The sequence below is a fragment of the Panicum hallii genome, chromosome 2 (genome assembly GCF_002211085.1).
Source record: "Panicum hallii strain FIL2 chromosome 2, PHallii_v3.1, whole genome shotgun sequence".
In the NCBI taxonomy this organism is placed as follows: domain Eukaryota; kingdom Viridiplantae; phylum Streptophyta; class Magnoliopsida; order Poales; family Poaceae; genus Panicum; species Panicum hallii.
In genome coordinates, this window is record NC_038043.1 from 4525402 (window position 1) to 4547305 (window position 21904).

Consider the following 21904-nt stretch of genomic DNA (forward strand, 5'->3'; position numbering starts at 1 on the left):
TATGTGCTTGTTCTTGTTGTCACTTACGGTATCTTTTAATTTTAGAAAAAAGTCCAGTTTACATCCTCCATAAAAGTTTAATTTTCAACCTTCAACTATAAAATCGGATAACAAAGGTCATCTAACTATTAAAATCGGACAAATTTAGCCCTTTATGTGGTTTCTAAGGTGGTTTCCATTTTTTAAGAATTAAATATATTCAAATTTAAACTAAAAAATTATAAGTAATTCATTTTAAATCAACAAATATGAAATAGGTACCAAAAGTTTTCTAAAAATATAGCCTATCTATTGGCACATACTTGTCAGCTATTCAAATCTAATTTTTTTTATATTCATAATATTTGATTGCTTGTAGTTATACCTATTATTTTTGAATAACTAAGATTCAAATAGAGCAATAATAGATAGGTTAAATTTTTAGAAAAAAATTAGTAGTAGTTTCATATTTTTTGATTTAAAATGAATTAGTTTTGATTTTTTAATCTAATTAGAATTTTTAAATTTTTTTAAAAATACGAAACCACCTTCAAAACCACTCTAAGGGCCAAATTTAATAGTTGGATGGCCTCTTTTATCCAGTTTTATAGTTGAAGAATTTTTACGATATTTCAAGGGTGTAAATCAGACTTTTCCCTTAATTTTATCATAGTGCGTAATGAGCAACTGAGAGAGGCGTAAAAATCGTACTTCGCGGGTTCAAATCTTAGCTCTTCATGTACTAATCAACAAAGATCGATGTGCACCGCCTTGGATTTTTGTAGCATTATTTTAATATGATTTATTTATCAAAATGAAAGTTGCTAGAAGAATTGTGCATGTCATGCGGGTCAACTTTTGACGTCGCCCAAAAGACCGGTTCAACTAAAGTGTGCTTTGAAATAGCTGAGCTCATGTGTAGGACAATATCCTTTTTTTACTAGAATATTGTTCCATGTAGTGGAAATAGCTTTGCTAGCTCGAGTATCCTTCTGATGCACGCTCTATAGTGGTTGGCCGAACACACACATACATCCACTAGGATGGCACCAAAAAGAGCCCTCAAATTCCATGCCGTACACCTCATCTCCTCCGTGCAACTCCGTAGCCCCTTTGGTACGGAAAAGACCGCAAGCTAAAGTAGAAGATGTGGGCTGTGGACCATAACCCCATGTGAGCTAGTGGGTTGGGTGCATCATGACTGTGCTTCAGGTTGTGTGGTTTTAATTATTTTTTGCGTACCTTTTGTTACACCGATCGAGAGGAGATCAAAGGCTTGGGTTTCAAAGTTGGCTTTCTCTTGCATTTGTAGACCTCACCTCACTTAGGAAAATCAGGTTTTCGTGACAATGATGGTGCTACTTTTGTTACAAATGGAAAGCTCGTCTCCCCTTCCCCTTTCCGAGAACAAAATGTGCATACGAAGCATACTGGTATATATCATAACAGTGCAGTAGTTCTCCTTCCGATGAACAAAGAAGGCGCAGTGCGTACAACTCTACAGTACAACTCATCCTCGTACGGTTCATGTAGGTCCAAGTGAACCTCATCTTCGCTACTCCCATAACATGAGTTTTCATGGCTCATCATGGTCAGATCACTCCGTTCAACGGTAATCTCACGTGTACCTTCAGTCCACTCTCCACGCTGGTTGGCTGAGCACTCCTGTGTTTCCACTGCTGGTAGGACAGCACCCAACGGGAACCCCCCGGAGTCCACGGCCGTACAGCCCGTGCCCCTTCCGTGCAGTTCCGTAGCACCCCCGTACGGACGAGGCCGCATTGAAAAACGGATCGATGCTGGCCACCCACCCGGCTCCGTACGCCCCCCCTGACCGCGGGGCCCGCCACGACGCCCCCGCTCTTCTGATTGTGGCCGAGCGGACTCCATCAGCAGGAGTAGTAGCTTTGAACGGTGGCGACTGATTGGATTGGGTGACTAATCAGCTGGCTAATTAACTGTCAGGTGATCGGCTAGTTTGATGCACGCGCTTAAGCGGCGTGCGAACGCGGGACCTGGTGGGACCTGGTGGGCCGATCCCTTTTGTGAGGGTTCAGAATCTTTTATGGCTGGCTGAAACCTGAAGAGAACCGAAAGAAAAAAAAAATCCGGAAATGACCTGTGACTGACTGTGAGGCTGTGACAATGCAAGGTTTTGGATGTTTTCTTTCTTCCGTTTCTCTCTCTCTCTCTCTAGAGAACAGATGGGTGGTCGCAGTTGGAGGATGGAATTTAATGACCAAAGGTTTTACAGTGACATGTTGGAATTTACTGGGCCTGAGATCTGACCTGTCAACCTCTTATGTTGCAATTTTCGTGGGCTTCAAACTTTTTGAGGAGAGGAAAGTATAGTTTCCACTTGAACCGTCTTCTTCAAAATACTTGGGCAAAAAAAAAGAAACATTGGACCGCAGTTTGGTACTGCTACTGTTTTCACTCGTCACTTGCAGTACTTTTATCATCTGGAAGAAGTTGAAATCAGTTCTGAAAAAAAAAATCGGCCAGGGCATCTGTGGTGGTAATTCCTCTAGTTAAAGTTTCTGTTCCCCTTCGACTTAATGTCCGTGAGCATGACAGGTTTTGACAAAAAATGTGGACTTGAGGGAAGAGGGGATCAGCTTTGCTTTCGTCGTGGTCCACAGTCGTGTAGAGAAGAAACGGCATGGGCAATCCGGAGTCTTGACACCAACGGCTATGCGTGATGTCGGTAAAAACAAGGGCAGCGGGACTGCGAGAGGCAGGCTCCTCCACATCCACAAGCACGCCAGCGTTTACTACGTGGTACTCCGTACTCGAGCGAATACAGACCACGGCTCCATGAGAGTGCAGTTGACTTGGGAACTGAACTAGCAAGTTAGCTTCTGGAGATTCGGAATTATTTTCTGAAAATGTACTCTCTCTTCATTTGGGGTCTCATGGGTTGCCACGTGCCTCGGCGTGTCAGTGGCAATCTCGAACCGTGACTCGCGAGGTCATCGTAGAAGCACTAGCAATAATCCATGAAGACTTACAGTAACATAAGTGTACGTGAACCATGGATGTGCCTGTCATAGTGTAGTGAACCATGCCGACTATTAATTACATTTCCCATTATTCTAGTACTATCTCAAGGATCCAAATCATCTGCATCTATAGTTGCCATCTTCCTTAGATCCTGGATCATTGCTCATTAGGTCAAGTCTTGGGAAAATTAATCAACCTTACACTAGAAAGGAACTAGGGAATCCCTCAAAAAAAAAAAGAAGAAGAAGAAAGGAACTAGGGAAGGCAGAGGCGCCCACCACCTCCAATCAACTCATGGATGATGGCTTCCATACCCAACCCTGCCAAGAATATTGAAGCCTGCCATGTGATGGGTACATGGGTACATGGGAGCCCTGCCCTGTAGTTTCCTTCTCACTGCATACTCCAGTCTGGCATAACCAGTACGTGCAAGAACAAATCCCCCTACCTTTTTGTGCTCATAGGATGCGGACCTGCGCTGGGTCTTTGGTACTTAGCTTGCTGCCGCTGCATGTGTTCGATCTGAACCTCGGGCATGTGCACCCAGCACTGGCCTGGAATTTGGGAAAGGCCTTCCCCTCCTGGTCGCCACGATCCAAACTGCGCCGGCCGGCAGCTCTACCTAGAATGCAGTTCAAGTGCATCTTGGAGATTTGGGCTAGCATGAACTGAACCGATCCTGACCGACCTGCATGCCTACTCTGCCTGGCCTAGGAGTACTTGATTAGCTTTAGTAGTCGAGCTTAGGGGTTTGATTACTGTTTAAGTAGGTATCTTTGTAGGTTTTTTTTTTATTGAGATGAGGACTTGCACAGCCTATGAAGTAAGTGTATGATTTTGTACTCGCAGTACCTGTGGAAAGATCTGAGGGCACGTTATTCTAACCTGACCCTTAGTTTCGTAAACTTTATAGCATTGTGATCGACCTACTAGCATAATGACCTAAGCTGCTAAGCAAAGTGTTTGCTGACTTTGAGGATGGAAGAAAAGTGCATCCCAAGCTAGCGACCATGAGGTCTAAACCAAACCAATTACAAGACAAGGATACATTTATTTACTTGTGAATTTTGCGCGCGCGTGCGCAAGCGAACTTAATGGGTCTCTCTGTGGAATCCTTTTGAAATTTCACCAAGACCAGCTGGCTACTCCAACCTAGGAGACCATTTCCACGATGACATCTCAATCACGCACTAGCTGGTGCGCCCCCGAATATTTCGGGGGGAAAACTTGTGCTGCCTTTTGCCCTTGTCGCGGGGGAAGGACTCCGCTCACCACTCGCCAATACCCGCGCATTTAACAATAATTAAAGATGTGCTGTATCTAGGTTTGGAAACTTGCGTGAACAGATCAACGGAAACCAAAAACCAGTGGCTCCAGGGTGACGGAGATCATCAGCTCTTCTTCAGTGAAACGACACCACCCCCGCCTTGATTTCTTCGGAAAGGGTGTGGGCACGCTTGGCACTAGTAGCAGTAGCTTGACGGAGTCGTCGTTTAGGTTGCGCAACACGATCCTACTGGGTGTTGGCGTGTTGCTAGCTCAGGGTCCAGCCAAATTAAAACACCTCGCTCGAGTTTTGAAGTTTTTGAAAATAAAAAGTCCCGCTGAACTTTTGAATGAATTCCATCAGGAAGTGTGGCAGAGGGTCGAGGGACGGCCGGCGAAGCAACGTGGTTCGGTAGCAGGCGCAGGAGTCCTGGTCGGCCGGGACCCGGGATCCGGCGGGGGGTCCTGGGCCACACGGCGTACCCGGCGCGGAGGATTCTCGCGTGGGCGGTGGGAGCGCGGCGCCTGACGCGGACGCGCGCGGCGTGGGCGTGGCCGTAGCTACGGAACCGTACCGCCGCTTGTACCCGCCTCACCGTCCCCCCACCACCCCCTCCCCACCCCCCCCCCCCCCCGCCGCGCTCCCGGGGGATCCGCTGCGCCAGGGCAGGGTACAGTACAGCCGGCCGCGCTGGCGTACCAGTACCCGCCCCGTCGACTCGCGGCGTACAGCGAGTGGATGCTGCCTGCCTCCGGTCCGACTCCGATCTGCCAGATGGGCAAGGTGTGTCTGCGTCTGTCTTCCAGCTGGGCCTTCAGCTCCCGTTTCTTTTTTCTCTTTTGGTTTCACAACCAGATTATTAATAGAAAATTGTGTAATCCATGGTGTTCTCATCACATTTTTGTGATTTTCACCTAGTTAAGCTCTCTTGGATTTGGTTACAGAAGCACTTGAAGGAAGTACTGTACACGCTACCAAACAGCGGCGCTGACTGACGTGCAGGTCTGCCGCTTAATCACCTGCCCAATCACGCAGCTTAATCAACCAACGACAGCCTGAACTCTGAACCACCAGCAGCAGCAGAATCACCACGCTGCCCAGACAGCAGGCCGTATACCACGGACCCGTACGCCCGCGTCCGTACGAAAAATGAGGCTTAGGGCCTGTTTAGTTGCTAGCGTAAAAACGTAAAAAAACCGTAAACGCAAAATTTTCAAAAGAATCTTACTAATTTGAAGTACTAAATGAAGTCTATTTACAAAACTTTTTGCATGGATGAGCTGTAAATCACGAGACGAATCTAATGAGCCTACTTAATCCATGTTTTGCAACAGTGATGCTACAGTAACCATCCGCTAATTATTGCTTAATCATGAATTAATTAGCATCATTAGATTCGTCTCGCGATTTACAACCCATCTATGCAAAATGTTTTATAAATAGACTTCATTTAGTACTTCAAATTGATAAGATTCTTTTGAAAAAAACTTTTTTGCGTTTATACGCCCTGGTCTAAACAGGCCCTTAACCCAACCCTGGCACTCTGCCGCTCGCGCGTGACAGCGCATCGATTAGCCGAATTCTCTGCGTACTCTGGCATTTTGTAATTAACCAACCCCCCCCCCCCCCGGTGGTCCGTACTCCACTTGTCCCCCGCGGTCCGTACAAGCGGCGTGCGCCCGCCGGCGTGGAATCCAGCGCCGCGCGCGCATACGTGCCGTGCCGGCGGCCGGCGAGTCGCGATGGGTCCCACGCCCCCAAAACGGGGTCGCCGGAGCTTTCATCTAGGGAGCATTTTGGCACCTGGTTTGTATACCGTTTCAAACGTGTCACTTGTTTCCAATTTGTCAAAATTGGTGCCGCTCCTAATATCGTTCGTAAATGCAGCTTGCTGCTTTTTTTTTCTTGAAAAAATAAAGCAAAAACGAATTGCTGTTCAACACTGGCACTGACCCAACTTGTAGCTACTAAAATATTCTCTCTCTCCCGTCTTTGGATGCTACGAGAGGTAGCTGCATGCAGCCGGAGCAGCATCGCAGGCAGGATCCTGGGAGGCTCGCGTGCCGTATTCTAATCGGAAATGCGTGGCCTGCAGCAGCTTGGTGGATCATGGATGGACGCATCTCCATCTCGGTCCAGGTGTACACCACACATGCGCGGGGGCTTTCATTTTCGCCACTGGTTTGCTTACAGTTTTATCACGCTAGAGATCATCATGTAAACGCCACGGAGCATCTCCTCCACATGCTACGTTGTTTGGGGAGTACATTCTGGCAAAACAACATGGCTACAGATCATCGAAAATAAACACACTCTGTGCAGCTTTTGTCTGACGATGTCCATGGCGAGCTGGCGAGTTGACAAATGGAGATCGATCGATCATCGCCCAACTTAGGGATCGAGCGCATCAGCCGACGACGAGACTGACCTTTTCGTGCTATTGTTGGGGTGGATCAGATCGGGGCGTGGTGTCTTGTTCCTTAGCCGGAGAATAGTGTTTCCCCGGATGGGCCATGGGGATGCCATCACGACGAACAAGGGTGGATGTTGAGGATGTACATGCTGCTCAAGAGCGTTGGCGAATTTATGCACTTCCGAAGGGCGTTTCTGGAGTATAGGGTCCCCACAGCAAAAATAAAGAGGGGGGGGGGGGGGGGGTGGGTTCATGGAAACGGCGTGTGCTTCTGGAAGAGGGTTCGGTTCTTAATTCGTACAACCTACAAATGTGTTTTGCATTTAATCTGGAACGAGTACTTGTATGGAGTTGCGCATGTGCGTATGTCTCTCAAGTGTCTCCACATGTTTTAACTTTATTAAGACGTTATACATATTTGTATGCTAGGGATTTTTTTTAAAAAAAGAATATGTGTAGTGTGGCGTATGATTTGCATAAAAGTACATAATACGGATTTTTTCAACCTAAATTCGACGCTTCAAAACTAGTCTTGCGTCGAAAGGCTCGTTGCTACAGCCGTTGTGTCTTGTGCGTCCTCGTGCATGGTGCAGAACTCGGTCAATCCTCGACAAACCCCGTGCCTCGGACTCCCGAGTTCAGTGGAGGTCTTGGGCTTCCTTTGTACCGCGAAGCTACCACCATGCTTCATGTACGTGCATCCATGTTCGACCGAATGCGAGATCATTACACGGGCGTCGTCGTGTCCCTTCATCCACGCCGTGTCTGAGCCACCCAAATGGCTCCAGCAAATGTTTGACTCGTGGTATGTTGAGCGGCTTGGTTCCTTGCGGGCCCCACTTACACAACGGCTCTGATTACAGCTCACGAGAACGCTGGCACGTATATTCCTTAACTCCCTATGTACAAAACATGTAGCGCACGCGCTGGCTGTGTGCTCACGATGTGCCGATGTGCTATATCTCCAATAATAAAGGAGACATGTCCAAAAGTCAAAAGAAGACCAAGAATCTCTTGGACCTTGCAAAGCCTGGCCTCCACAAATCTATAACTGTTATATCACGCCGTATTTGCCCACAGTTTTCTTAGCTTCATTATGTTTTTTCACCTTGCAACGACGCTATGCCTTAGATAGTCTTTTCCTCTCTAAGCTACCGATGCAACATGCAAAACGGGTGTATATTCCTATATATCCACTGCTAGAAAACGGACCTTCAATGCTAGGTAGAAACGGCCTCAGGCACCGGTTCTTGAACCGGTACGGTGAAGGTACCACCCGGTATCAAAGCATTTTTTTCACGCCGAATACGCGCGCGTGCGGTGGCCGAGATTTGAACCTGCGTTCTCTTGGCTTGCGCGTATCTCCCTTACCATCTCACATAGACAACTATTGTAATTGGAAGGGAGATGCTTTTCTTTTGAAGTAACTCGTGGAGGACCCTTAAACTCGTGGAGGACTCTTAGGTATCGGTGGTGTTACCATCCGGTACCTAAGGCTAGATAAAGGTACCGAGTGGTGTTACCACCCAGTATTTATGTGGGTGGAAACTTTAGTATCGGGCAGTAACACCACCCGATACCTTTGTCTAGTCATATATACCTTGTGGTATCTCGATACTAAAAGGTCTTTGCATCTTTTGATCCAGCTCAAAAGTACAGGCATGAAGATGATCCGGTACTAATGCTACAACTAGTACCGGTTTATCTTCGTACTTCGTACTAGTACTTTTAGGTGGATCTTTAGCTGCTAGATCTTAAGCGTGCGTGTGTTTTCTAGTAATGATCTAACCTAAATTCAACATATGAAAATTAGTCACTATGGTATCCTTAGAGACCGCATCATCCCTCTATCACGCTAGTTTCGTCACACAACTCGCCATTTCCCAATACGTAGACCTCAACCGCCGAAGAAATACGACAAGTATGTACACGTTAGCCCGCTCCACGACGCGCCAACGTGCTATATCTCCAGCAGTAAAGGAGTCAAGTCAAAAGAAAAACCAAAAACCCCTCTCGGACCATGCAACACACCGCGCCGATCATCCCTTGCACCGATCACTTGATGACGTATTAGTGTCGCACATTCACGCCTCCAGCCTCCTATAGTCATCCTCGCACGTGGTGGTGGCGTACTAGAGCCAGGCCATTGAAAGAGGGGGAGCTGGCGCACAGGACGCCACACGGTCGGTGGCCGCAGAGGATCCTGCACCCGCCCACGCCAGTCCAGTCCCGGTCTCCGCTGCCGTCCCCACCCCTGAAGATCCCACGCTGGTTTCGCTCGTCTCCCCTGCTATATATGCGTGCCGCCGCGCCAGTCTGCGCCCGCCGTGCTGTTGGGGGCGTCGTGCGGTAGCCAGCCAGCCAGCCAGACCGCCGCGCGCGGCAGAGGGGAGCCGAGGGCCGAGTCGCGCTCTGCTGCCGCCTGGGAGGAGGAGGGGAGAGGCCGGCCGGCCGGGGAGCCAGGATGGAGGACAAGGCGGCCAATCTGGACGCCGTCCTCAAGGAGGCCGTCGATCTCGTACGCTCCTCCTCACCCCAGAACCCACTCACCAACCTGTCTCTCTTCGATTCTCGCCTGCGTTTCCCCTCTCGCGGTTACCTTTTCCGGGGGTGTGATTCGGACCGTCTGGCGGCGCTCTGCTCGGTTCATCCCTGCTGCGTTGCGTTGCGTATCTGGTGGACTTTTTTTGGAGAGTGTTTCGTTCAGGGGCGGGGGGTTTGCTGGGTTGCGGCTTGGTGGTGGACTAGTAGTACTCTCCCCCTCTCGTGTTCTCGCTCGATCTCGGCGGGATTCCTCGATCTCTGCCCCGCGGCGGCCGCGATTCGCTCCCGGTTGCCCAACTCGCCGATCCGGCCCGCCGCTTGCTCGATTTGCGTCGGCGTCGGCCTCGTGCCGCATCTCACTGCTGTTACGCTCGAGTTCTCTCCTTTTTTTTCCTTTTTATTTACGTCCCACCTTTTTTTCCCTTTTTATTTATGTTCCACCTTTTTCAATCCGCACGTTCGCCCTCCTTTTTCCGCCCAATCCGCGCGTTTCCCGTCGCTCCCGAGCAGCGATTGTTTTTTTCCCTGCGCGTGCGTCCCCCCAAAAGCTGGATGATTCTGTTCTTGGTTCGCGCTGATCTTTGCGCCGTGGTTTTGATGCGACGGTGTTCTTGTGACCGCGCAGGAGAACATACCGATCGAGGAGGTGTTCGAGAACCTCCGATGCAGCCCGCAGGGCCTCACCACCGCGCAGGCGGAGCAGCGCCTCACCCTCTTCGGGCCCAACAAGCTGGAGGAGAAGCAGGTGAGGGAATCCGCGGCCTTTGGCTCATGTCTTTCCTGTTCCTGTTACTCGGTCTGGCGGATAGCGTGATGTGAAGTTCCCATGATGGATTTGTGTGCGCGCGTGCGTGTTTGCAGGAGAGCAAGTTCCTCAAGTTCCTGGGATTCATGTGGAACCCGCTGTCCTGGGTCATGGAGGCGGCCGCCATCATGGCCATCGCGCTCGCCAATGGAGGAGTAAGTGCTGATTCTCACAGCTCGTGTCTTGTGGGAACTGTGGGTTCGGAGGATTTGATGTGTCTTTTTTTCCTGATTTTTGCAGGGGAAGCCGCCGGACTGGCAGGACTTTGTAGGGATCATCACTCTGCTCATCATCAACTCCACAATCAGCTTCATTGAGGAGAACAATGCTGGCAATGCCGCCGCTGCTCTCATGGCCCGCCTCGCCCCCAAGGCCAAGGTACAGTACTGAGAGGATCTTCTTTGCTGTTTGGTCACAAGCTGTTGTTGCCTGGAGGTTGAGGGTACTGATTTTTGTTTTGTTGTGATAAAGGTTCTCAGAGATGGCCGGTGGAGCGAGGAGGAATCGGCTATCCTTGTGCCAGGAGACATCATCAGTGTGAAGCTTGGGGATATCATTCCAGCTGATGCTCGTCTGCTTGAGGGTGATCCGCTGAAGATTGACCAGGTCATTGCAAACTGCAGTTGCTCTGCTCTTATGTGTATTGGTTGATCCTAAAATTCGTGCTTGTTCTGACTTTATGAGTTGCTCTTATGCAGTCTGCACTCACCGGTGAGTCCCTTCCAGTGACCAAAGGCCCTGGTGATGGAGTGTACTCTGGCTCCACTTGTAAACAGGGTGAAATTGAGGCTGTTGTCATTGCCACTGGTGTGCACACATTCTTCGGCAAGGCAGCACATCTTGTTGATTCAACGAACCAAATTGGTCATTTCCAGAAGGCAAGCCTCTAATCCTGTTCTCAGCACTTCCTTACTTTATTCATTGCAAAATTTATGATATGATGGGAATCTATTTGCTACACTATCCAGGTTCTGACTGCCATCGGGAACTTCTGCATCTGTTCAATTGCTGTGGGAATGCTAGTAGAGATTGTCGTTATGTACCCTATCCAACACAGGGCTTACAGACCAGGAATTGACAATCTTTTGGTGCTTCTGATTGGAGGAATTCCAATTGCCATGCCCACTGTCCTTTCTGTTACTATGGCAATCGGGGCGCATCGCTTAGCTCAACAGGTATGCACTTGTACAATGAGAAAAAGTTTGATGTTTGTTTCTCTTGTGATCTAATATGGGAAATGAATATACTAAAAGTTTGCATACTGGTTTAGGGAGCAATTACTAAGAGAATGACAGCAATTGAGGAAATGGCTGGCATGGATGTTCTTTGCAGCGACAAGACTGGGACCTTAACCTTAAACAAATTGACTGTCGACAAAAGTCTCATTGAGGTAGACTGTTGTTACTAGAAGTTCAATAGTCTTTCTGTCTATGGAATGTTGCAGCAATTATAACATGTTGCAAATTAACTGGATCAGGTATTCCAAAGAGGTGTTGACCAGGATACAGTAATTCTGATGGCCGCCAGAGCTTCTCGTACAGAAAATCAGGATGCCATAGATGCCACGATAGTTGGTATGCTGGCTGATCCAAAGGAGGTAATCAGGTTTCTTTTGAGTTTCTGATCTGCAGCTTATTTACTTTTCTTCTAACAATTTCTTTTTTCTTCTGCCTGTTTGACAAAAGGCTCGTGCTGGTGTTCAAGAGATTCACTTTCTGCCGTTTAATCCAACTGACAAAAGAACTGCTTTAACCTACCTTGATAGAGAGGGAAGAATGCATCGTGTTAGCAAGGGAGCACCAGAGCAGGTAGTGTTTCCTTGCACATACTCGGAACTCAACATTTGTGATGATGATTTCACTTACTAATAGTGGAAGCTAAACAGATCCTGCATCTTGCGCACAACAAGACAGATATTGAAAGGAGGGTCAGAGCTGTGATTGACAAATTTGCTGAGCGTGGTCTGCGAGCACTTGGTGTGGCTTACCAGGTTTGTGCTCCCTTGACATGAATTATTGCGACACTCTTTAGTTTAGTTTCTGTTGTACTTGACCGACAATATTCATGTACAGGAAGTGCCAGATGGTAGGAAAGAGAGTCCTGGAGGACCATGGCAGTTCATTGGGCTCTTGCCACTTTTTGACCCCCCTCGTCATGATAGTGCAGAAACGATCAGAAGGGCACTCGATCTTGGTGTCAATGTAAAGATGATTACAGGTTTGTCATCGCTGTCCACCCTTTGTTGGGTTGATTGCTCTAAATCTGAAATTCTCCTCTGGTTCCTTGGAAACATGTAGCTAGTAATTTGTGTTTGTAGATTGGGTGTGCTAACGGATTGGTGTGCTGTAATATTGATTCAACCTATTCTTTCCTTTCAGGTGATCAGCTTGCTATTGGGAAGGAGACAGCACGCCGGTTGGGAATGGGTACCAATATGTACCCTTCATCTGCTTTACTCGGACAGGATAAGGATGGGTCAATTGCTACTTTGCCAGTTGATGAATTGATCGAGAAGGCTGATGGTTTTGCTGGAGTCTTTCCAGGTACAATTTTGGAGATTATCTGTTTGAGTACTCTTGTTTCATATGGTCAATGGTTCTGCAACATCTGTGCACAGTACTGATATCTAGTTGATCTTTTTTTCTGTTGCTTAATAGAACACAAGTATGAGATCGTGAAACGCTTGCAAGCAAGAAAACACATTTGTGGTATGACTGGGGATGGTGTAAATGATGCCCCAGCTTTGAAGAAGGCTGATATTGGTATTGCAGTAGCAGACTCCACCGACGCAGCACGGAGTGCTTCGGACATCGTCCTTACTGAACCAGGCCTTAGTGTGATTATTAGTGCTGTGTTGACGAGTCGGGCAATTTTTCAAAGAATGAAGAATTATACGGTATGCCAATTCAGTAATGTCTTTTCAGTTTCTTAATGCTCCATTCTTTGTCCAGTATATTCATAGTGCATTTGTGCTTGCAGATATATGCTGTGTCAATTACCATCCGTATTGTGGTATGTACTTGTACTTTGTATTTAGAAAATATTGCTCTGTTGGCTGATTAGACAAATAATTTATCTGACCTCTACGTGCTTTGTTGTCACAGCTTGGTTTTATGCTTCTTGCGCTGATATGGAAGTTTGACTTCCCACCATTTATGGTCCTGATCATTGCCATCCTCAATGATGGTAAGCCTGCCTTTTAGTTAATTCATGAAGAGAGTAAATCCTATAGTTGATCAATTATTGTTTCTGTTCAAATCTACACACATTTCAAGTTTAAGTAGCCGATTAGGTTACCTAACAGCCTCAACCTTTTGACATGAATAGGTACCATTATGACTATCTCGAAGGACAGAGTAAAACCATCTCCACAGCCTGATAGTTGGAAGTTAGCTGAGATCTTTGCAACTGGAGTAGTTCTTGGTGGATATTTGGCCATGATGACAGTCATTTTCTTCTGGGCTGCATACAAGACTAACTTCTTCCCGGTATGGACCAATAGTTTCTTAAGCATTCTTAGTTTTTGAGCAATTTAGAGGGTGTACTGAACACCTTTGTCATGGTTCCTTATCTGCAGCGAGTGTTTGGTGTCGAAAGCCTTGAGAAAACTGCCCAGGATGATTTTCAGAAGCTTGCCTCTGCTGTGTACCTTCAAGTTAGCACAATCAGCCAAGCTCTCATCTTTGTGACACGGTCTCGCAGCTGGTCATTTGTGGAGCGTCCTGGGTTCTTGCTAGTTTTTGCTTTCTTGGTAGCACAGCTGGTGAGTTATTCAAATCCAGTTTCAATGTTTCATGCCTTACTGCCATACTGTCCTTTTGTGGTTAGCCTTGCTGACATTGTCTTGTTTGCAGATCGCTACTCTGATTGCTGTATATGCCAACTGGGCATTCGCTGCGATCAAGGGCATTGGATGGGGCTGGGCTGGTGTCATCTGGCTTTACAACATCGTCTTTTACTTTCCGCTGGATATCATCAAGTTCCTCATCCGTTACGCTCTGAGTGGGAGAGCATGGGACCTCGTCCTTGAGCAGAGGGTAGGGACACATGCGGAGAATGCTTGTTGATTACTCAACGTTCAGTTTGCTGATTGCTACAACGTGTACTCATCTACGTTTGCTGATGTACACATTCAGATCGCGTTCACGAGGAAGAAGGATTTCGGGAGGGAAGATAGGGAGCTCAAGTGGGCGCATGCTCAGAGGACGCTCCACGGGCTCCAGGCACCGGAGGCATCCATCTTCGAGAACAAGACGACCTTCAATGAACTCAACCAGCTCGCGGAAGAGGCACGCAGGAGAGCCGAGATGGCGAGGTACGTACTATGCTATTCCAGAGCTTCTGCATAAGACCATCTTGCCCTCCTTGAGCGTCTTCACTGAATGTGACACCTGAATTGCCCCGTATTTGCTGCAGGTTGCGAGAAGTGACCACCCTGAAGGGGAGGATGGAGTCGGTGGTGAAGCAGAAGGGCTTGGACATCGAGACGATCCAGCAGTCCTACACCGTGTGATCGATTGATTAATTATTACAGGCAGCTTCTTCTTACTCTATGTACCTAGGCAGCAATAAGGAAAACCCATGGTTGGGCCTTGAGGATGACGATGATGATATGTTTCTGATGTCGGTGCGGTGCTTTATCGGCATAGTCTCACCTCACCCCCTACATGCTGCTGTCCATTAACCACCCCCGGCAGATCATTTACCGGCATTGAGATGACGAGATATACTCTGTAGTCCCTAGTAGATGATATAATACAATTTTTTTGCTTGCTATTATCCTGTGCTATCTGGTCTTGGTTGCCTGCTGCCTGGATTCCTGAGTCTGAAGTTGGGTGTAGTAGGCATGAGCATGTGCAGTGCTACCGTTGCGGCATGGACAGCATCAAATGGCCTCACATGGGCTGGGGAACGCTGTCCTGGGCTTTCGCCTGAAATCGTGGTGCGAGGCTGCATAGCAATATAGCATTCATTGGCTCCAGCGATTGGAGAATCTGGGTGGGATGAACAGGGAATTCATGGCATGTGTGGTGCTGGGTCTTCTCAGGGCCTCATGGTATCAGGTGTCTGGTGATCCACATGGTGATATGGGCATGGCGCAGGGGTGTGGCTCCACATGGGTCGGCTCCCGTCGAGCATCACACCATGTTGGAGGACGGCAGGACGGTGCCTGCCTGCCTGCCTGCCTGAGCCCTGCGGCGGGGTCGTGCGAATCAGAATCAGAAGATGGTCGGGCTTGCAACAGAAGCGCGCGCTGCCGCTGCGGCGGTGCCGGGCTGTAGACTAGGTGAAATCGCACGAGCCAGCCGGGCCTGGGCCGAAAGCCCACGGAGCGATTGCAGCGGCGGGCCCCTAGGAAGCCCTTTCCAAAGCTCTCGCTCTCCCGGCCCAGCGTCCGCGTGTTGTTGACCGTTGAGCGGCGCGCCCCATCTGTGCGGATATGCCCGTGCGCGCGAGCGCTGCCGTCGTCCACACGACCCCACCGTATCCAATCCCCGGCAAAAACCTCCCCAATCCCTCGCGCCCCGCCGGTCACCATGAGCTGCGCGGCCGCCGTGTCACGCCCACCGCCTCCTCCTCCCCGACCATGCCCTCCCTGTCCACCTCCTCCCTCCCCGCCGCCCCGCCGCGCGGCGCCACCGACGGCTCACCCACTGCCACCGCGCGCTCCTCCCTCAACCTCCTCCGCTCCCTGGCGCGCGCTCGCCGCGCGGACCTCTCCCACCGCGCGCTGCTCCTCTTCCGCTCGCTCCACGCCTCCGGCCCCGCGCCCCCGCCGCACTTCTCCCTCCCCGCCGCGCTCTCCGCGGCCGCCTTCCTCGGCGCGCTCCCGGAGGGCCGCCAGCTCCACGCGCTCGCCGCCAAGCTCGCCCTGGCGCCCGCCCACACCGTCGTCGCCAACTCCCTCGTCCACCTCTACGCCTCCTGCGGCCACCCCGGCGAGGCCGTCGCGCTCTTCCGCCGGATCCCGGACCGGACCCTCGTGTCCTGGAACACCGCCGTCGACGCGCTGGCGGGGAACGGGGACCACCTCGCGGCGCTGGACCTGTTCCGGGAGATGCAGCGGGACAGGCCGGACCTGGCGCCCGACGCATACACCGTGCAGAGCGTGCTCGGCGCCTGCGCGGGCGCCGGCGCGCTCTCGCTCGGGCTCTACGCGCACGCGCTCCTGCTCCGCGAGCTCGGCGGCGCCGGGGACGTGTCCCGCGACGTGCTCATCAACAACTCGCTCGTCGACCTCTACGGCAAGTGCGGGGCGGTGGAGCTCGCGCGCCAGGTGTTCGACCGGATGCCCGCGCGGGACCTCGCCTCCTGGAACGCCATGGTCCTCGCGCTCGCCAACCACGGCCGCGTCCGGGACTCGCTGGATCTGTTCGACCGCATGACGCGGGCGGAGAACGTCGCGCCGAACGCTATCACGTTCGTCGCGGTGCTCAGCGCGTGCAACCACGGCGGGCTGGTGGAGGAAGGGAGGAGGTACTTTGCTGCCATGGTCGGCGAGTACGGGATCAGGCCGAGGATTGAGCACTACGGGTGCATGGTGGACATCCTCGCACGGGCGGGGCTCATTGAGGAGGCCCTGGACGTTGTGGCCGGGATGGACTGCCGCCCCGACTCCATCATCTGGAGGAGCCTGCTCGATGCGTGCTGCAAGAGGGACGCTGGGCTGGAGCTCAGTGAGGCCATGGCCAAGCTGGCGCTCGATGTCCCTGATGATGCTGTGAGCGGTGTCTATGTCCTGCTCTCGAGGGTCTACGCGTCGGCGCAGCGGTGGAACGATGTGGGCATGATCCGGCGGCTGATGAGCGAAGAGGGTTTCAAGAAGGAACCGGGGTTCAGCTCCATTGAAATGGCTGGCTCCGTGCACCAGTTTGTCGCGGGTGACACGTCAAATCCTCAGTCAGAAAAGATCTACGAGAAGCTGGATGAGATTCAACAGAGGCTCACGTCTGCTGGATACAAGCCGGACCTGTCAGAGGCGCCTATGGTTGCTGACGCTGATCGCACCAAGGGCGCCACCCTGCGTTTGCACAGCGAACGGTTAGCCATATCGTTCGGCCTACTCAATGTGACACATGGGGCACCAATTCGAATTCTGAAGAATCTTAGAGTGTGCAAAGATTGCCACACGATCAGCAAGCTTATATCAAAGATCTACGATGTGGAGATCATCGTGAGGGATCGAATTCGGTTTCACCACTTCAAGGATGGATCATGTTCGTGCAAGGATTACTGGTGATTCTTGAGCCGTGATTAACTGATTACCTGTGAATGCTGTCTTGAAAGATCCTGCTGCTGTTCCATTGGATGCGCCTCTGCAGGCATCCAAGAGGAGGTGAATGCCATGTTCAAAGATCACGATTACAAAGATCACCAGGAGGTAACTGACAGGTGGCTGTTTAGCATGTTGAGTTAGATGATTCTGTTAACCATGCCTGTCTCTAGTGAGATGCTGGCCCGGAGCTGGATCTGTTGGCATCCACTGTGTGGTTATATATTGACAGCATGAGGCGACCGTTCGCAACAGAAGGTAAATACTGTCTAGAAGTAAAAAGGAGAAATGGTAAGTCCATTGTAAGATAAGAGTGATTATGAACCAATTTGTACGATAGAGGCTCATTTGATCAGTTTTCTTCGATGGAACATAGCACTTGTATTCAATAAATTTCAATGGAATAATTCTTCACATGCCATCCGAATCTTCTGAATCCAAGATTTGCCGTCGCCTGTGTTGATGGCACACCCAGGATTGAGGATTTTGCAATGACAGATAACCGAATTGTCCCCAACATTATTTGTCAGCTGTTGCAACATTGTCAACAAAATGAAGTTTCCTGAGCAATCTCCTCAATCTGGCAGTGTGTTACTCTTTGGAACATCCACCGTGTGCACAATAATCGGACTTCTAACCTGACGCACACCGTCGGACCACACGACAGCGGCCGACACGAACTCGTTTCCCACCGGCAGCGCGCCGGAGACCGTCACGGTGAACGACAACTTCTGCAGCAGCCTGCTGAACGCCAGCCTCCTCGGCGCGACGGCGACTGTGATGAGCGGCCCCGAGCCGACGATCCTGGCGGTGTACACGGAGCGCCCCGGCGCTCCGACGTTGGTGACGGCGCGCGGGAAGCGGACGGTGAAGTTCTTTCCCGGCGCGGCGTGGTGCGCCATTGTCGGGTAGTTGAGGTCGGCGGCGGCGCTCCTCTCGCCGCCGGCCGGGCAGGCCGCGGCGTTGGCGCCGGTGACGGCCCGGAGCTGCGTGGAGTTGTACCCCTCCGCGCAGAGCATGCGGACGTAGTCGTCTTCGCGCGCGTCGTAGACGAGGCCCGGGTCGCGCGCCCGCGCCGGGTTGAGCTGCCCCGCGCCGTAGACGAGCTCGCCGCCGCCCGGGTTGCGCCCCGGGTCCATCGGCGTGGCTACATGCGCACGTGTCGCCGTCTCGTAAGTTTGTTCACCTGGAACGATGTATTGGCGGAGCAAAGCTGAGCACAGCAGGAATCGAGGTGGTCAGTTACCTGTGGTGATGAGAGCTGACATGATCATCGCCGGCGACCAGCCGGGGTGGAAGGACTTGACGTACGCCGCCGCGGCGGTGGCGTGCGGGCACGCCATGGAGGTGCCGGAGATGATGTTGTACGCCGCGAACCTGTTGTCTTTGTGGTTGCCGGACACCGGCGTCAGCGGCGTCCACGCCGCCAGGATGTCGATCCCCGGCGCCGCCAGGTCAGGCTGCAGAGGTTTCAGGGGACACACATTCATGGCCTACAGCATTAGTACTTTGTATTTTTTTAATGTAATTTACTGCTCTTAATCGATCTTAACAAGTAACAACCTTCAGGATCCCAGGACTGATCAAGTTTGGCCCCGTGGATGAGAACGAGGCGACGGTTGGCGCCTCGGAGTCGAAGGTAGCCTTGGTGCTGTGGATGCTGCCCACAGGATTACTGCAGAACAGAACAGCCATAAGAGGTGTGCAGGCTTATGTTGTTGGAGCTGATTAAAAATTGCAGAGCCACCAAAATTTGTTCAGCATTGCAGGAATTGGTTTCACCATTTGTACGGTGATTGAGCTGTTGGGCTGGCTGAAGCATACCGTGTTCTGTTGACGTATGCAAGAATTTCGGTGAACTGATCCTGAGTGATTGTCACTTCAGGGAGGGGAAACACGAACGCGATGTCGGGCTCGTCGTTGACGATGACCGTGCCGGCGGCGCCAGCCCGGAGAGGGCCGGTGCCGTTGCTTCCTCCGGGGCAGAGAAGGATCTTCCCGCTGTATAACTGTCCGGCAAGGGACTCCGGTTGACAAGAGCTGCAGCACAGGGTTGCTGAAATTTGTGAAATGATGAACTACACATCAATGCAAAAATCAGTTTATTTTTACATATTCTATTATTGTGCTGGATTACCCGTTGACTGGGAGAGCAAGTGGAGCTTTCTCAAGCTTGGGGAAGATGTTAACAGAGGCTCCCTGCATCATATGATTCTGATCAGCAGAAAGTTGCAGCATCTTGTCAGGTTCAGCGAATCAATGGGTGCGTTGTCACCACTATGGTCTTGCCGTTCCCGAGGACCAGCTTGGCGACGAGCCGGCGGTCGGTGCTGCTCGCGGCGACGGACAGCATCCACGGCGCGACGTTGCAGACGCGCCCGCCGGTCAGCGCGGAGTTGCCGGCCGACGCGGAGGTGAGCACCCCGCGCCGCATGGCGTGGAACGACCCGATGGCCGCCGCGTCCTCGAAGTACGGCACCGGGAGCTTCCCGCCGATGGAGAAGGATATCAGGTCCACGCCGTCGGCGATGGCATCGTCGAACGCCGCCAGCATGTCCTCGCTGGCGCAGAAGTCGTCCCAGCATATCTTGTAGATGGCCAGCCTCGCGGCCGGCACGCCGCCCCGGGCCGATCCGGCGGCCACGCCGGCGAGGCCGACGCCCTCAACCACGCGCCCGGCCACCGTCGACGCCGTGTGGCTGCCGTGCCCCGCGGTGTCCACCGGCGACAGGCCGGCGCGCCCCTGCCGATACGCGCGGGCGCCGATGATCTTGCTGCACGCACGCGCACGTCAACGCGCGTCAACCAACAAGCATTGGGGCACGACACGACGGAAGAGAGACGCGAGCGTACTTGTTGCAGGTGAAGTTGTGGCAGGCGCCCTTCCACCTGCCCGGCGGCGGGCCGAGGCCGTCGTCGGAGAAGGACGGGGAGTCGGGCCACACACCGGTGTCGAGCATGCCGACGATGACCTCCCCCTCCGTGGGCAGGCTCCGGCGCGCGTTCCTGGGGAGGCCGAGGAAGTCCCACGACCTCGTGGTCTGGAGCTGGTACGTCCTGCTCGGGAAGACGGAGACCACGCCCTCCATGGTCGAGAGCTTCTGCCTCTCCTGCTCCGTCAGCCGGGCCGCGAAGCCGTTGATGCTCCTCCTGTAGCTGTAGACGATCCTGTCCAGAGCAGAGCTGCATGGATGGTAGCTCGTAAAATCAGTCGATATAATTTCTTCTGCACACTGGGTAGAATTTGCAGAGATTTGTGTCAGAGAAACGGGAAATGGGTTCGATTTTTCATGTGCTTCAGAAAACAATGTCTCCTGTCAGTGAATTAGAGAGCTCGACCTGCTATCATCGAGGATCTGGTTCAGCAGCTTGTGATGGGCAGCTTCTGCAGCAGAGAAACCATCAGCCGACTCTGACGGCTCATGCTGATGCCCCATGTACACGATGTACACCTGCTTCTCGTCGCCATCGCTGCTGACCCCAGACGCGTGCAAGGTCCCGAGGAGGAAGACGGCAAGAAGCAGGGAGACGGCGAGCCCCCTGAGCACAGTGCCCATTGATCCTGTGTTTCCAAGCTAATATGGGACGGAATTGTGGATCACGGATGAGCACGCGTGTGGTTGGTAGGTATTTCTGTTGCAAACGGACAGAACCGGCCGTGCGTGTCCTTGGCTCCTTGCTGGATACGTCCATGAACTGGATGGTGACCTTGCATGCTTATTCACCTCGCTTGCACCGCGGCATGTTTGGTGTTTGGTGTGAGTCCGACGGTGAGTTCAAGGACACGTTGTTGGATCATTATCCAGGCTAAATTCCCAGTTTTTGCCGAAAATGGCACGGTCAAATTCGGCAAGTTATCGCAATAGCTGGTTCTCCTTAAAGTAGTTTGCTTCAGAGACTTTGAATCCAACGGTGTGGTACCCGCCGCCGGGGACACGGTTCGTCCCGAAGTTCCTGCAGACCATGAGCAGCCTCCCATGGCAGGCAACCAGGTAGTACTTCTTGTGAGCGGAGAACGGAGCGACTTGATCGCGGTGGAACAGCGGCCAGGCACGCATCTTCTCTAGCTCCTCGTCCTCGAAGACGTAGGCTTGCTCTTGTCCGTCCACGGCGTGCAGCTTCCCCTGGAAGAAGGCGATGTCCTCGAGGTAGAACGTCTCGGTGATGCACCACCAGAGGCGGGAGATCTCTCTCCGCCTGAGGCGGCAGACGGAGACACTGCCGCGCCGGTGCTGCATGCGGAACTCGAAACCGACAGCGGCGGCGACGGTGCAATTCTCCGAGTCGGGCGCCGCCGACAGGACGATCTTGCTGGGTGAACGGGTTCAGCAGGAAGGCCTGGCACGGGGGCGGCGACACGGGCACCAGCACCAGGGCCAGCCAGTTGCCGAACGTGCTGCGGCAGGCGGCGCCGCTGGCGTCCTCGGGCAGGGCGATGCGGTGGACGGCGGCGACCCACGGCACGGGACGCGTGGGCGCGCTCCGCGCGGCGCCATTGCCGGCACACGGCGCGGAGGCGGAGGCGGTCGCCGATGGCGGGGAGGCGGCGGATGACCTCGCCAAGGAGGTCGTGCGGGAGGTCGGGCCAAGACCGGCGGCGGCAGAGGCGCGCTCTCTTCG

At 52.2% G+C, this 21904-nt stretch overlaps 3 protein-coding genes and 1 long non-coding RNA gene across 6 annotated transcripts; 3 read left to right on the forward strand and 1 right to left on the reverse strand.

Annotated features, from left to right (window-relative positions):
* Positions 1-8973: 8973 nt before the first annotated feature.
* Positions 8974-14790, forward strand: LOC112880306 (plasma membrane ATPase 1). Its single transcript, XM_025944859.1, has 21 exons — positions 8974-9180; positions 9832-9951; positions 10068-10166; positions 10252-10389; positions 10483-10617; positions 10710-10889; positions 10980-11186; positions 11282-11401; positions 11489-11608; positions 11697-11819; positions 11897-12001; positions 12084-12228; positions 12390-12554; positions 12669-12907; positions 12991-13023; positions 13116-13197; positions 13339-13499; positions 13589-13774; positions 13866-14048; positions 14148-14326; positions 14428-14790. Exons 1-21 carry the CDS (start codon positions 9127-9129, stop codon positions 14522-14524), a joined length of 2871 nt encoding a protein of 956 aa, XP_025800644.1. The 5' UTR covers positions 8974-9126; the 3' UTR covers positions 14525-14790.
* A 646-nt stretch (positions 14791-15436) lies between these two features.
* LOC112881416 (pentatricopeptide repeat-containing protein At1g59720, chloroplastic/mitochondrial-like) lies at positions 15437-17781 on the forward strand. Its single transcript, XM_025946079.1, has one exon. It carries the CDS (start codon positions 15452-15454, stop codon positions 17249-17251), a length of 1800 nt encoding a protein of 599 aa, XP_025801864.1. The 5' UTR covers positions 15437-15451; the 3' UTR covers positions 17252-17781.
* An 11-nt stretch (positions 17782-17792) lies between these two features.
* LOC112881414 (subtilisin-like protease SBT4.9) lies at positions 17793-21394 on the reverse strand. Of its 2 annotated transcripts, none has more exons than XM_025946078.1 (8): positions 20624-21394; positions 20138-20467; positions 19563-20058; positions 19422-19483; positions 19109-19324; positions 18848-18959; positions 18531-18744; positions 17793-18431 (listed from the first exon to the last, which is right to left on the reverse strand). In XM_025946078.1, the coding sequence occupies exons 1-8, from the start codon at positions 20839-20841 to the stop codon at positions 17860-17862; spliced, it is 2220 nt and encodes a 739-aa protein (XP_025801863.1). In that variant the 5' UTR covers positions 20842-21394; the 3' UTR covers positions 17793-17859. The 2 variants fall into 2 exon arrangements, with proteins under 2 accessions (XP_025801863.1, XP_025801862.1); XM_025946077.1 differs by having other exon boundaries at positions 19560-20058.
* On the forward strand, positions 18597-19397 carry LOC112881417. 2 transcript variants are annotated; one of them, XR_003226472.1, is made up of 3 exons: positions 18597-18738; positions 18854-19076; positions 19170-19397. It is a non-coding gene; the product is annotated as an uncharacterized LOC112881417 (long non-coding RNA). The 2 variants fall into 2 exon arrangements; XR_003226471.1 differs by lacking the exon at positions 18597-18738 and having other exon boundaries at positions 18847-18984.
* Positions 21395-21904: the final 510 nt, after the last annotated feature.

Excerpts from the sequence above, each read along its gene's own strand:
- LOC112881416 (XM_025946079.1), top strand. The coding sequence starts at position 15,452 with ATGCCCGTGCGCGCGAGCGCTGCCGTCGTCCACACGACCCCACCGTAT.
- LOC112880306 (XM_025944859.1), top strand. The coding sequence starts at position 9,127 with ATGGAGGACAAGGCGGCCAATCTGGACGCCGTCCTCAAGGAGGCCGTC. Across the intron at positions 11,402-11,488 it reads TCGACAAAAGTCTCATTGAG|GTATTCCAAAGAGGTGTTGA; the intron begins GTAGACTGTTGT and ends TAACTGGATCAG. Across the intron at positions 13,198-13,338 it reads CATTGCCATCCTCAATGATG|GTACCATTATGACTATCTCG; the intron begins GTAAGCCTGCCT and ends TGACATGAATAG.
- LOC112881414 (XM_025946077.1), bottom strand. The coding sequence starts at position 20,841 with ATGGGCACTGTGCTCAGGGGGCTCGCCGTCTCCCTGCTTCTTGCCGTC. Across the intron at positions 20,059-20,137 it reads CACAACTTCACCTGCAACAA|CAAGATCATCGGCGCCCGCG; the intron begins GTACGCTCGCGT and ends GCGTGCGTGCAG. Across the intron at positions 18,745-18,847 it reads TCAGTCCTGGGATCCTGAAG|CCTGACCTGGCGGCGCCGGG; the intron begins GTTGTTACTTGT and ends AAACCTCTGCAG.